The sequence below is a fragment of the Myotis nattereri genome (assembly GCF_964212035.1).
Source record: "Myotis nattereri genome assembly, chromosome: 1".
Classification (NCBI taxonomy): domain Eukaryota; kingdom Metazoa; phylum Chordata; class Mammalia; order Chiroptera; family Vespertilionidae; genus Myotis; species Myotis nattereri.
The window spans coordinates 209,199,539-209,215,198 of NC_138075.1; the positions used below are offsets into that span (position 1 = coordinate 209,199,539).

The 15,660-nt window shown below is 39.3% G+C and overlaps 1 protein-coding gene across 1 annotated transcript in view; it reads left to right on the forward strand.

The window, feature by feature from the left end:
* The window catches only part of ARAP2 (ArfGAP with RhoGAP domain, ankyrin repeat and PH domain 2), a 154,684-nt gene that overhangs the window by 35,988 nt on the left and 103,036 nt on the right, over positions 1 to 15,660 (forward strand). Inside the window, exons 7-8 of the mRNA XM_081089492.1 lie at positions 1,808 to 1,877; positions 9,350 to 9,470. Coding sequence (XP_080945618.1) covers positions 1,808 to 1,877; positions 9,350 to 9,470 — 191 coding nt within the window. The remainder of the gene's footprint in view (positions 1 to 1,807; positions 1,878 to 9,349; positions 9,471 to 15,660) is intronic.

The following is a 15,660-nucleotide window of genomic DNA, read 5'->3' on the forward strand; positions in this document are numbered from 1 at the left end:
CGTTAAGCACGTAGACAAATATATATAATGGGAGATTGTATTCAGAGCTATGAGGAAAAGGAGAGGGAATAATTTTGTGATCTGCTCTGAATTGGCTTATCAGGGGAGGAATGTCTGTGTAGGCGGTAGAGGTGAAATTCGGAAAGATAAGGAGTCGTTAGCAAAGGGAATGGAGCGATAGTGGAAGGTTCTAAGGCCTTTATCGCCATAAATGTTGATTACTTTTATAATAAAACAGATTATTTTACGTTACTGAGCTTTATTTTACCACCATTCTCAATGTAAGGCAGGCTGGGCTCAAACAAATTTTGTTTTACAGAATTACTGTGGAGTCCTATATGTAAACCTGCCTTTAAGTATGACAGAGATCAGCATGAAAGAAATGCGCAGTGATTTTGTTCAGTGTATTATTATTGTGTGTTTGCTTAATGTTCTTTCCTTTTTAATTTTAATGCTGGGAATTTGAAGAACTCTTGGGTTGTTGAAAGAAGTGAAAACCTGTTTTATGTTGCAATGTTAAGAAAACCAATTGCAAATCATTAGAAGTTAAGAAACCGAAAGAAGAGGGAATAAGGTAGAAAGAGGGCTGGATAGTTAGTTGTAGTTCTATGATTGTAAGGCCTTTACATGTTCTTATTATGTCATAATTCAGTGCTTATATGTGAAAATGTTGTCTGCACTGATGAACTTTGAAACTTTTCTCCATTCGATCCGATTTTCTCTAATTTTATTTTAAGCGGAATAAATTGGCTAAGGATGAGTGTGGGAGGCTTGCTGCATAATAGATGTGAGGTACTCAGGGAAAAGCCCGGAAGGAAAATTCTCTACACATTCTGAGGGTTGTTTTTTTTCTATCTTTAAATCTTCTGAAAACCACAGAAAGTCATGCCAATTCCTTATCTTAAACATGCCAGAACAGTGCAAAAGGAAAAGATAGACAGTGGTTTTTCTCTCTTTGTGTAGGTGACTTTTTTTCAAAAAGTTAGTTTTCATATCTGTGTTAAAGGCTAAAAGTATCTGGATTGTGTCAGTCCACACTGAGAGGTCACGTAGAAAGTAGGATCTTCAAAACCTTTAGGATTGTCTGTCTTCAGGAAAGGAGACTAAAACGAGACAGAACAGAAAAAAGACCACGCAGAAATCGTTTTTCACTTTTCCCTTGTAGCCAGAAAAAGTTTTTTTCTCTTTTAAGCTTAACTTGGAAACCCGTGATTCCGTTATTTTGCTTTGTTTCTCATCTTGGTATCCGTTTTAAATGGCATGTGCCTTTCATATGATTCTTTTCCAAAACATGTTCATGAATTTTGGATGATTGTAAATGATTCTCTATGTGGACAGCGCTTTTTCAGCTTAGTAGATCATAATTAGTTTATCTATATAAAACCCAATTGACAAAGCTTTATTATTTTAGCAAAATATTATTCATTCTCTAAAGCAGAAATGGAGGTAAAATAAATGTTTTAAACTTAATGAGGGATGAAAAGTTCTGTTATCTTCATGAAGGGGGACGGGTATGCTGATAGGGTATCTGACAGTACTTTGTTTTGCACTCAACCTTACAAATGTGGGTGACAACACTGTTAACAGTGTCACTGTTTTAGACTCCTAGATAGGTGATTAGAAAGTGCCATCACACATATTTTTCTCTTTGTGTACAATTGCCAAACCGTGCATTGTTGTAGCCTATTGTTTTCTGCACTGTTCAATAGCAAGTGGGAATGTACTCAATGCAGTCACATTACAAACATATTTAAAATTCCAGTTCATGGTACTTAAATGTAAAATAACAATTTCATATGTTTTACAGAAAACGCATGTTTCAGAAGAGATGGGTGAAATTTGATGGCTTTAGCATTTCTTATTACAATAACGAGAAGGTAAGTACATTTTACAGTTTTCAAAGATTGCTTTATGCATCCTAAGTGTACTTCAGTAAACTAAGCAATCAACTTTTTGGTTTTTTTGAGAACATGAGTTGGATTATCGCATGAAAAGAATTATAATAGGGTGAAACACTCTTCATAATTTAACTTTTTCTTGAAACATCAAATTGGAATAAAAACACACACTTTAGCTATCTAACAGTTATTTATGGCGTGTCTTGTATAGCCTATAGAAATTGCTACAAGCGAGATACAGATGAACAAGGAAATGCCTTTATCCTAGAGAGCACTCAGCAGTGTTTGCAAAATTACATCACAGTAGGGGATGGCAAAGCAAGGAGAGTTACTCCGAAAGGGCTTGTGGAAGAAACAAAGAAGGTTTCTTGCATGGGATTTCATTTGCTATTTGTCTTCAAAAAAGAATGTTTGTACTTGGAGAAACTAGAGAAATGTTCGTGTAAAAAGAAACTAGTGGGAACAGGACTGATAGCAGAGAGAACAGTGAGATGCTCCGATGGGAAATCCATTCTACTATGGATGTAGTTTTCTCCAAATGGGGGATAGTGTTTGTTAAGGAAACTTGTGGGAGATGGAACTGAGAAGGATGTTTGGAGTTAGAACTCACTGAAAAATCTTGATAATTATGTTACAACTAGAGGCCTGGTGCACAAATTTGTGCACAGGTGGGGTCTGGCTGGCCTGCCCATTGGGGGCCCATCGGGCCAGGCCAATGGGAGGGAGGGGCCGTTGGCGGTTGGCTGGCTGTCCCCCTCCCGATCAGGGTGTTGGGGGCCAATTGGAGATTGGAGGCCAGGGCAGGGGTCGATCAGGGCCCAGATCAGGCTGGTTGGATGCTGCAGTGCTTGTCATAGCCACTGGTTGTTCTGCCGTTCTGGTCCCTGGGCTTTTATATATGTAGATATTTGCACAAATGCATAGTTAGATAAAACAAAAATTAAAGATGCTAACAGTTGTCAGATCTAAATGGAGGATACATGGGTATTCATTGTACTAATCCTTCAACTTCTTTGTGTTTAAAAATTAATTTCCTTAATTAAAGGTTGGAACCTAATAAGTATACCATATTTCAGTTAATGAAATCAGACAGTTTTATAGCCTTAACTGTATACATTATTTTAACATACTCATTTAACACTTACCCACATTCTCTTATTTATAATCTAACATTATTTTTCCATTATTTAGAGATTTCCACTGTCTAATATTGGTGATATTTGTGGCTTGAATAGAGATTTATAGTCCCTTTCATATATTGGTTCTTCAGTGCTGCAGGGCAGAAGAGAATATGGTTTTAGACATAAGATAACTCAGGGCATAGTGTAACACTAAGAATGATAGAGGGCAACCCGCTTGGGTCTTCTCCCTGCAGCAGGGAGCTTTTCTGTAATAAAACTTTGTTTTTGCTTAAAAAAAAAATAATAGTCTAGAGAAGTGCTAATTGCTGGATTTCACTTTATAGTGGTCCAGATAAAGCATCAAATAGGTTTCAATACACCTCTTGGAAATTTGCAAGATAGTGAGATGAGTATTTTTTAATAGCTGATTTTCTGCTTTAACTACGGTTTTTAGTTTATTTTTGTATTTGATTTTTTATTATTTTTTAAAATATGTTTTTATTTATTTTTAGAGAGAGAGGAAGGAAGAGGGATAGAGAGAGAGAAACATAGATGAGAGAGGAACGCCATTGGCTGCCTCCTGCATACCCCCTACTGGGAATGGAGCCTGCAACCTGGGCATGTGCCCTGATCAGAAATTGAACCTGTGACCTCTTGGTTCCTGGGTCGATGCTCAACCCCTGAACCACACCTGCAGGGCAAATTGTGTATTTGAATGTTGAGACAGTTTCTTTGCCTGGGGAGGTACAATGTGGTCTCTGTATCTGATGGGATATGACCCCTAGTTTTCTTCAGTACCTGTGCCCCTCTCTGGTCTCATTGGAATGAGGAGGAAAACTATTCAGGAATGAGACAGGCTTCCATGCCATGAAGCTCTGTTGGTGGTGGTACCATTGTGGCCATTTTGGGGAGAAACTTTCTAGTATCTGTGTCCAACTGGACTCCCTCTGTCCTTTTGAAAGCTCATTTCCAGTGCAGTGAGGGGATGAGTACCTATCACATTTTTAAATATTGATGCAATAAAATTGATGCAACTTCGGTTTAACATTGAGGTCAAAAGTTCACCTTAAGCCCTAGCTGGTTTGGCTCAGTGGATAAAGCGTTGGCCTATGGACTAAAAGGGTCCCAGGTTCGATTCCAGTCAAGGGCACATGCATGGGTTGCAGGCTCAATCCCCGGAGAGGGGCGTGCCGGAGGCAGCCATCGATGATTCTCTCTCATCATTGATGTTTCTTTCTCTCTCTCTCCCTCTCTCTCCCTTCCTCTCTTAAATCACTAAAAATATATTCTTAAAAAGTTCACTTTAAAATGAATTATTATAAATCCTTTAGCTTAACATCAAATTTTTAAAAATTCAAATTGTTGTTTTCTGTGATATTTTCCCCCTTTACTGTTCAGATGATTTGGTTTATCTTGGCGAAAAACAAAACACTGGGATGGGTGTTTCTAAAAGACAGTTTCTTTCCCTCTTTTTTTTTTTAATTGTTTTTAATATATATATATTAAAAACATATATATTTGATTTTTTTCTTTATTGATTAAGGTATTACATATATGTCCTTTTCCACCCATTGTCTCCTCTAACCCCCCCCCCCCACTCTTGCCTGAACAAAAACAGATCCAGAGACAGAGAAACATCAATCAGACTGTCAAACCTCAGAGGGAAGGTAGGGGAGGGTGGGGGTAAGAGAGAGGGATCAACCAAAGGACTTGTATGCATGCATATAAGCCTAACCAATGGACACAGACACCAGGGGGGTGAGGGTAAAATATATTTTTATTGATTTCAGGGAGGAAGGGAGAGGGAGAGAGAGAGAAAACATCAATGTTGAAAGAATTATTGATCGACTTCCTCCTGCCTGCCCCCTACCGGGGATGGAGCCCACAACCTGGGCATGTGCCCTGACCAGGAATTGAACCATGACCTTGTTTATAGGTCAATGCTCAGCCACTGAGCAACACCAGCCAGGCAGGAGACACAGTTTTTGTTGTGACCTTTCAGGCAAAAGAGATGAACTGGGAAGAGGGTATTTCAGGACCAGGGAGCAGAAGGCACAGATGCAGTCTTAGCTACCGTGTCAGTAGGTGTGCAGTTTTAGTGGTCATGTGCACTGAGTAGGTGCATCTTTCAATGTTTACATGTGCACTTGGGGAGCATGTATTGGGCTTTTAGGAGGCAGTGCACAGAGTTGCCTGTTTCCCTGGTTTCCTTCCACTTTTCTCAGCACTGCTCAATCATGTCTCCGCAAGGACTTTTCATTGTGTTACTGAAAATGGCAACATCCCCATGGCCTTAATATCTTATCACCTGCCAAGAAATGGAGCTCACCCCCATTCTCACTCAGCTGTGGGCAGAATTGCCCTGTGGTTGTTTCATTGTCTGAAAGTGGTAGATAAATGACAAACTTGACATAGATATCTGTGTGTTACAGGCTCCAGGGATGCTTTAAAATTTCTTCTTCTAAAGAAAATTTCACACTCTGAAAAACATAGTCATTTTGAGTCTGTTGTCACTGAGTTGTTATTTCTAAATTGTCTTTGGTCTTTAGCGTGTGTTGTTTGAAGAGAAACATAAATGCAACTCCCCAGTGTTAAAAATTATGAGATTTATCTTGTAATCATCCCATGACAGATTATAAATGAGCCATTAGAGGAACTACAACTTCCTGAGGTTAAAGTGACACTGTATTTATCATGTTAAGTACATTTTGATCATTTCTGGATAATTGTTTTTCTATTACTCTTCTATAAATACTTGTTAGATATAATTTCATTATTACAGGCATGTAGGTCAGTTGTTTTTTTAACGACTTGTTTTTTTAATCTCTTTAAAGAGATCTAGAGGAAGGAAAAAAGAATCTCCTTTTTAAAATTCCTGTTTCTTTTTCTATAATGCTACTTGATTTTTTTCTACTGAAAAATGAGTCAATGGTAATATTTTATTCAGTATCTCACTGGAAATATACCTTTATAAGCTCTCCTACCTAATTCGTAGGCAAACTGAAATTCCAGAATGGATCACCTAAAGGTTAAAGTATAAATGTTTTGGACCTTCTAGATTTTTGACTGTTTAGTCTCAACCACTTACAGCCAAGAGGGGCCCTCACACTGTCCCCAGGGGTGCTGTGCCCTTTCCCGGGTCTTAGGTTGCCTCACAGTAGGGAGACATCCTCCGACCCCGTCGTTCCTAGAGCACTTAGTGATCTAGTATTGCCATTGTAACCCGCAGTTACTGGCTTTCCTTTGTTAAAGCCAGACATTTCATTCATTTCTTGGCAGTGACCTTTTCAGTAGTGTCTGGACACACTGGGGGAACCTGGAGCATGTTTTTCCTGTTTTCATCTCCATGTTTTTGCTCTTTCCTCTCAATTTTCCTGTCCATTGCCATCCCTGAAAACCCTGTGCAAACCTAGACCCACCTTTTTACCCTCCTTTGTGAATCTGTTCTTTTTCCAACTGCGATAAATGAACAAGATAAAAGAAAGGTTAGAGGGAAGACAAGCTGGAAGGGAGGAGGCAGATCAGGAGGGTGTGCAGTAACTCGAGCGCTCATTTACCAGGTGTGGGCTGTATAGGCCAGTGGAGGGGTTCAGAGAAGGACTTTAGAAATATATTAGACATGAGCTGTCAGAGTTTGATATAACTGTGATTGATTGGATGTAGAATTTATTCATTCAGAAAATATTTATACAAAACTGCTATGTGAAAGGTGGTGAGGAAAAGAGATGTGTGACCCACAGTCTGTTTGGGGAGACTGTATTAACCAAATGATCACACCGTAAATATAAAAATCATCATTTAAATTATATTTAGTAGTTGTTATAAAGGAAAGGTACAGGTTGCTATTAGCTTAAATTAGGGTTAGCAGCCTGGGTGAGGACGAAGGACTGAGAGAGGAGGCTGGTCAGAAAGGCTTTCTGCAGGAGCATGTAATATGCTGAAATGCAAAAAGTCATAGGGGCATCTTTAGTGAAGTTGATTATGAAAAACATTCCTCAAGAAATAAGTCAGACAGAAAAAGTTAAGAACCATATAATTTCACTGATGTGGCATATAAAACTGAAAGCAGCAGATGAACAAATAAGACAAAAACTCACAGAGACAGCAGCATGGTGGTTATCAGAGAGAGTGGGCGGGTGGGCGGGGTAGTAAGGCGTGTAAAGGGTGTCAAATATATGGAGATGGAAGAAGGTTCGACTTTGGCTGGTGGGCACACAATGCAGCATACAAATGATGTATCATAGAACTGTGTACTTGAAACCTATGTAATTTCATTAACCCAATAAATTTAATTTTTAAAATATTTAAAAACAGTTCCTTGAAGAGTAAACAGAGTATGCAAAAGGTATGTGTAAGGGACAGCAGGAAGGTCCCTGTGACTGGAGAGAGTCGAAAGAGCCATGGAGGAGTAGGGAACAGGTTGACACTGTAGCTGAAGGGAGAGTCCCAAGTTATGGGGGTCGAAAGGTTAGCACAGGTCACAGACTCTTCTGTTGAAGACTGATTGACTAGAAGAGGAATAGGCTAATGGACAGATACAGAGGCGCGGTATATTTGAGGAGATAATTGAGTTTGAAAGTTTGAGGTGCTGATGGTACGGTTACAGGCATTGTTGATGACTCGAAATATGGGAGTGAAGTTGACTGAAATGGATAAGGAAGGAAGGAGCAGATTTTGGAATTCTCTGCATGAAATTGGTAGTTGAAATAGCAAGAACAGAAGATAGTAAAAGGAAAATAACAAGGAGAAGATACTTCGTAATTACGCATTTCTTGATACCCTCTTCTTTTTTTGAGAAGTTGCCCACTCATCTTTCTAAATCACAGTTCAAATATCTTATTCAGTTTTTTTAAAAAAAATATATTTTATTGATTTTTTTACAGAGAGGAAGGGAGAGGGATAGTGAGTTAGAGAGTTAGGAACATCGATCAGCTGCCTCCTGCAAACCCCCTACTGGGGATGTGCCCGCAACCAAGTTACATGCCCTTGACCGGAATCGAACTTGGGACCCTTCAGTCCACAGGCTGATGCTCTATCCACTGAGCCAAACTGGTTAGGGCTCACATTCATTTTTTTAAAAAATGTTTTTATTGATTTTTAGAGAGAGAGGAAGGGAGAGGGATAAAGAGATAGAAACATTGATGACAGAGGAACTTCATCGATTGGCTGCCTCCTGCATGGCCCCTACTGGAGATTGTGCCTGCAACCTGGGCATATGCTCTGACCTAGAATCACTCTCTTGGTTCATGGGTTGGTGCTCAGCCACTGAGCCACACCGGCTGGGCTCACATTCAGTTTTGGTAGGATTTTGATGGACCCATAAAGGGATGGGAGATTGGAACAGAGGCTCTGGAAGAGAAGAAACTCTCAAAGAACTAAGGAAATACCACGGTAGTACAATATATCCTCTCAACTAGCAGAGGATAAACCCCCCAGCGGACTGCCGTGTTGCTGGCAGTGACTGTCCCTTACCTGAATGCCCCTTACTGTCTGCTAGTAGCGCAGTTTACGCCTCGGGGAATATGAACTTGTTTTTGGTTCACTGTGCGGAATGGTTGAGTACATTATTAGCCTAGAATTTTCTTTCCAGCACAGGGTCCATTAAACATTGTACCCTGAGTAAACAGCTGAGTTTGTGTGGCGGTCATTATGCCAAATGGTTTAGGAAGGTCTAGGTAAAAGAAGACAGAGTTACCAAGAGTCTTAAGAATGACTCTCTTGAGCAAAATTATGATCTGTATATATCGATTGCAAACAGCCACATCCATATTTTTTCCTTCTTTTGTCATTGGGGGAATAAAAGTGAAGTGATGCAGTTATGAGATTAAGATCATCATCATCAGAGCATTGAGTAATATGAATAATTGATACAATCCAACAGTCTTGTTTCTTAGATATATTGTTGTTCATAATATGTAAGAGCAGTCATTTTGAAATGGTTCAGTTACAGTACCTGTTATGGCCAGCAGATGCCTGCAAACACCATAAAATCATTTTGAGCAGATTGTTTTAAAGACCAAACTGCTGTTTTTTGGAGCTATATATATATATTGCTGCTCTAGTATGATGGCTTATATTTCATTCTTTGCCTTTTAATTCCAGATGTAGAGACTAAAGACATTTTACTTAAAAGGAACATTTAATATTTTCTTTTCTGTGAGTATTAAGTGTATATTAGGATATCTACTATTTGTATGTCATTTAAAAAATTGAGATGAAACCGTGAAAGAGAAGCACTTGTAAATGTTGTGCCATTCTTTTTCCCCCCCCAATAAGATCAAAAGAATTTTAACGTCTTCTTTTGTGTATCTTTTTCTCTAACCAATATAGGAGAAGTATTCAAAAGGAATAATTCCCCTTTCTGCTATATCTACAGTACGAGTTCAAGGAGACAACAAATTTGAGGTTGTTACAACACAAAGAACTTTTGTTTTCAGAGTAGAAAAAGAAGGTAAGATTATTTCTTTGTTCCTATGAAAACACTCGCAGACATTCAAGAAATCTTTAAATATGTTACTTTTAAATAATTTACATTTTATGTTAATTTTTTAAATGCCATAAGCAAGCTGACAAGTATTTATTCACTATTCTCACATGCAGCTAATACTTAGTGGGGATCTACTAAGGGTCAACAAGGTCTCTTCTAAATTCTGGGTATACAGCAATGAAAAAAAGTAGACAAACATCTCTGCTCTTATGGGTAATAATGCAAAATAATTATTTAATATGCAAAAATCCGTTTTTCTAACCATTCCAAGGTTGGTTTTACAGCAGGCTTAAACTGAATGCACAGGCACAGTAGTCATTCTAACATAGACTTTGCAGCATCTTTTCTTTTTCTTGAATATTTTCACCTGCATCAGCTGCTACAGGTCACTTGATGGTGAAAATTGGTGTAAAGGTGGTTTGGGGATATAATCTAAACTTTTAAACCTTCTCTGATTTTTTGGGTGGGAGTAAGGGAGCTAGAGCCAGGGGAGTTAAAATTTTCTGTTGTGTATTTTGATTGACTGCCAATAGCATCATTACTATAAACACCACTACTTTTAAATAATATAGGTAAGGTTCTATTCATTAATTAAATAGGATTTTAACTTATTTTAAAGCCCCCTTTTAGGATAGATTACATACAACTCAACTAGATTTTTAAAAGTACTTTTACTTGTTGGTACTTAATTATTTGAAGAATGGATGATATGGAAAACTTACTCATTTTCACAATAGTTTCATGATATATATATGTAGGTATTATAATTATTATTCCATTTTACACATATGAGCATTCACTTTTTATAAACTACAACAATATTAACTGTTATGGAGCAATATTTATTTATTTTTAAACTGCTAGATTCCTAGAACATACGCTTGGGCATGGGGCATAGAAAACATTCCATAAATATTATTTATTTCCTGAAAGCTTCCTATATTGCTTGGGATAATCAGTAAACAAGTAAGTCCCAGCTGCTGTTGATACTGGAGCTGCTTCTGTCCAACGGTGACTCACCACTTGAGAGAGTAACTTAGTGGTTTCTAATGATATAAAAAAAAAATACCAAACAAACATAAAAAAGAATAAGAAATACCAAAGTACATCGCTTCTGGTACGTCTAAGTAATTTATTGTGAAACATACCGATGCATATATTGCACCCATGTCATGTAAAAGTGTTCCTTATTTGCTATTAGACAAATGTTGAGCGCTTTAGCCTAGAGCTGGGGTTAACCCCACATGCCCAGGTGCCTAAGTGTGGCTCAAGGCTTGTTTTTCTGCACACAATCTTGTTAGATCCCAACCTCCATCATTCCCTGACATCTCATCTTGCAGCTGTTTGTGCCTCAGTGGCGGTGTTGAGCTGTTGCAGCCCAGCCTGTATGGTTAGGAGAGCCTGAGATATTTACTGTTGGCCCCTTTACAGAAAGAAAGCTCGCCGACCCCTGTCCTGTCCTGGAGCACTTTTTATAGGCGTGCTGCTTATGTGAGAAGCTACTTTTTGTGGTTCATTGCCTAAAATTCAGAAAGTTATCCACAGTTGTGATACTCGATATGGAAGCTGTCTCTGAAATCATAGTTTTCTCTTAGGCTATTTCTTCAAACACATGGCGTTGCTACTCTTGACTGGCTCTCATGGTGCTCTTTCCTTCTGCTTCGGTTTCCACGGCCCCGAAGGTGACTGCCTGTGTCTTTGAGGTGCTTGTCACCTTCCCCTTGGCCTGTCAGAGTGAATTCCACATATGCCACGCGGCCTGCATTTTAAGAGAGACGTACCAAGTAAAGTTTCCGAACTGTTCAGCCACGTTTACTTGCTGCAGTTAAAAGTTAAACAGACACATTTTCTTAAAGTGGAATTTGTCAACCCACACATTTAAAAGTTACGTGTTTATAGTGGACCCTCGAATCCATCTGTGATACATAGTGCATCTTTGTGATACGAACTTGGTATAAGAATTTCATTAACTTTGATATAAATTATTTGTTAAATAAGTTTTAGGTCTTTAATTTTTGAAAGCGTGAAAATACTGCTTTAGTGAAAATTCTATTCACATAGAATTACTGAAGGTAATTTTTAAGTTATTTTCATTGGAAGTCATTTTTACAGAGTAACAAGTCACATTTTTAAAGGTAAGTGGATGTAGCCAGTCACAGTGGCTCAGTGGTTGAGCATCAGCCTATGAAGCAGGAGGTCATGGTTCGATTCCTGATCAGGCCATATGCCTGGCTTGCGGGCCCCAGTAGGAGGGTGTGCAGGAGGCAGCTGATCAGAGATTTTCTCTCATCATTGATGTTTCTCTCTCTCCCTCTTCATTCCTCTCTGAAATCAATAAAAATATATTTAAAAAATAAAATTAAAATAAAGATAAGTGGATGAAGAGATGTGTGTGTGTGTGTGTGTGTGTGTGTGTGCGTACATATACATGAATGCTATATATGTGTCCATATCTTTAGTATGGAACTTTCAACAGGATACTAAATGTGTTTTATTAAGTGCTTTTTTCCTTCCATGTATACAAATGATTACTTTTTTTTTTTTTTTTTTTTTTTTTTTTAAATATATTTTATTGATTTTTTACAGAGAGGAATGGAGAGAGATAGAGAGTTGGAAACATTGATGAGAGAGAAACATCGATCAGCTGCCTCCTGCACATCTCCCACTGGGGATGTGCCCGCAACCCAGGTACATGCCCTTGACCGGAATCGAACCCGGGACCTTTCAGTCCGCAGGCTGACGCTCTATCCACTGAGCCAAACCGGTTTCGGCACAAATGATTACTTTTTATTTTGTGGGAACTGAGAAATCAATCCATTGAAATATGGTTTATGAAATATTTGACTTAATGAATTTTAAGCCAAATTAAACTTTGCTTCAATCTATTCATTATACAAGACCAACATTTGGAACAGAAAGAGGAATTGGTTTCCTATTCTAACAGAGCTGAATTCTTTATTTTGGGCAGGAAGGTTCTGAGTGACCTACATACAGCAGCTCCCCGTCTCCCCTGAAACCAGTGTCACTCCTTCCAAACTGCGGCACAGCCCCCTGCTGAGACAGGGTTACAATTTGGCATCTTTTCCCCACACATTTTCAAAGGCTCAATTCTCCCCGGTTGCCTAGTGCCATACTGTCATTCTCTTAGTTGAAATAATAACATTTTAAAAATGCTCTTTCCCATATAGAAAAGGTAGTCTGATTGTTTTTGTCCTCAAACAGAGCCATGGGCACTGGTCATAGAAGCTAATGATCTCTTCATTTAGTCTGTATCCCCTTGGCCCGGTGGACACATGCAGATGTGTTACTGCACACATTCAAACAGCAGGTGATGTTTGAGTGCACAGTTCTCAGCGTTAAAGGGGGGCTTAAGAATTCTGCAGGGTCCTTCCCCTTCCCAGGCCACTTGCAGCACCGGCTCTCAGATGCAGGTCCCATGTTCCTATCCATCTTCGCCCGTTCTGGACTCCTGGGAGACAGGAAGTGTCATTCTCCCAGCCATGTTTCCAGAGTCTAGAAATCTAGACTATGCCACACAGCCCTCCAGTGGCCACTGCAATACCGCAAGGCTCCCCCCCCACCCCCCCCCCCCCCCCCGCTCCACACACACACACACACACACACTGTTCTTTTCTTTTTAAAGAACACTTGGACTAAAAAACATAAATCCCCCTTAGTTGTTTTGGGCAAGCAGACCTACCTGTTTTGAAATCGCCAGTGTTTCAGAAGCAAGGCATGGAACATTTACTCCCTGGAGGGAGAGCCGGGCGATTAACAGTTCTCTGTTGCATCCTTTGATAGGCTTCTCATGATATAGCCGGCCACACACTGTGAGTCATTGTCCTATCTTTTTCTCTCTCATATATCACATCCAGCCCATCAGCAGATCTTATCAGTTTGAGTTTGGAAATATGTCTGTATGCAGGCCAGTTCTCAACACCTCCCCCACTTCCACTCTAGTACAAGCCACCACGTGTGTCTGGATCATTGTATTAACCGCCCTGGATCGACGACCGTCATATGTTCACTACAGCTGTCGGAACAATCACGCAACAAGAAAGTCAGGTCATGGCAGTCCAGTCCCGGTGGTCTGTGTCTTTCCATCTCACTGAGAGTAAAGCCATTAGGATGCCCAAAAGCCCACGTGGGTGGCCCTGGTCCCTCTGTCCTTATCTCCTGTGCTCTCCTTAACTTGCCAAACCTGCTGTTGCCTTGGGATCTTACACTTGCTGCTTTTATTTTTTTTAAATTCCAGAATGCTTCTCCTGCAGCCATCCTCCTGACATCGTCTATTATTCCCACTTCCTTTAGGCTTTTGCTCCACCATCACCTTCTGAGGCTTTTTCTATTAGTCTATACAAAATAGCACTTCCCTGTATCCCTCATCTCATTCTTTATTTTATCCTGTTGCACTCCTCACTGTGTAACAGACTTGTCTATATTTTATCGCCTTCCTTTTTGCACAGAGTGTGAACTCCAGCAGAGTAAGGCCATGATCTGTCTTGTTCCATCTTCCATTCCTGGTGTGCAGAATAGGTCTTGGACTGTGGTGGGCACTCAGTAAATATTTGTATGAATGGTAGGTTATTGATTTCAAAAACAAGCCCTGTGTGCAATACTTCCTTCCCTAAAATTAATCATGGGCTACTTTGAGGGATTTTTTAAAAATGTTGTATTATTATATCAGATTATATCAAAAGTAAGGGTCCATTTAAACTTGGTTAGATTCCGTTATTAATCTGTCACACGGCCCTTGCATAGTAATAACCTATAACCGCAGTGGTCGGCAAACTGCGGCTCGCGAGTTACATGGGGCTCTTTGGCTCCTTGAGTGTGGCTCTTCCTAAGCCAGTGATGGTGAACCTATGACACGCATGACAGAGGTGACACATGAACTCATTTTTTTTGGTTGATTTTTCTTTGTTAAATGGCATTTAAATATATCAAATAAATATCAAAAATATAAGGCTTTGTTTTACTATGGTTGCAAATATCAAAAAATTTATATATGTGACATGGCACCAGAGTTAAGTTAGGGTTTTTCAAAATGCTGACTCGCCGAGCTCAAAAGGTTCGCCATCACTGTCCTAAGCCTTAGGAGTACCCTAATTAAGTTAACACATTTCGTACCGCTCAGGAGGTTTCTCGTGTTTCGTGCGCCATCTGTTAAGGACCGTTCACGAGTGTTCTCGTTTTTCACGCCCATGGAAAAAGAAGCGAATCTAGATACTTATGTAAATTTTGTTTGGTCCCTCTTCATAGAGGAAAATGTTTTACGCAGTACCATACGTTAAAAAAGTACTAGGAACTTTAATTGTCTGTTTTTGTAAATAAAAATGTTATAGTTATTGAAAAACAACACCTAGAGTGCATTATGATGATTTAAATAACGTGCACTTTGCCCCAAAACGCGCGGCCCCTGGCGTATGTCTTAGAGATTTCTATGCGGTACGCAGTGTGTTAATAACAATGTACCTACCTATATAGTTTAACTTTAAAAAATTTGGCTCTCCAAAGAAATTTCAATCGTTGTACTGTTGATACTTGGCTCTGTTGACTAATGAGTTTGCCGACCACTGACCTCGTGTAACACATTCTTCGTTGTTAATATTTATGCCTACTACTCAGCCCGGTTGTCTGGAGAATATTGAGTCTCTACCTGTTGAGTTTTTGAATAATTTCCTTTTTTGAGTAGTATGCCATAGCTGACATTCCTGAACACCTCAAGAACTAATTTGAGGTTTGAGGGAATTCCTGTTAACTTTTACTTACATCCTAGCATAATTACAAATGGCAATTTGTTTCCTCTCCTCTACTCTCTCATCCCCCTTTTTGTCTTTCTCCCATCTGAAATATTCTACTTTGAGCAGGGCCATAGCTAGGTCAGAGCATGTTCTCAGAGGGAATGGTGCATAGACACTCAATAAATATTTGTTATTGGAAAGACCTGTAGCAGCGGATGCAGGTGAAATTATTCAAGAAGAAGAAAAGATGCTCTAAAATCTACTAAAAGAAAAAAAGCAATCTCACAAATAATCTAAAAGAGTGCTTCTTAAACATGAACATGGGTACAGGTCACCTGGGGACCTTGTTAGAAGGAAGATTATTACTTTTTTAATAAATATATTTTTATTGATTTCAGAGAGGGAGAGGG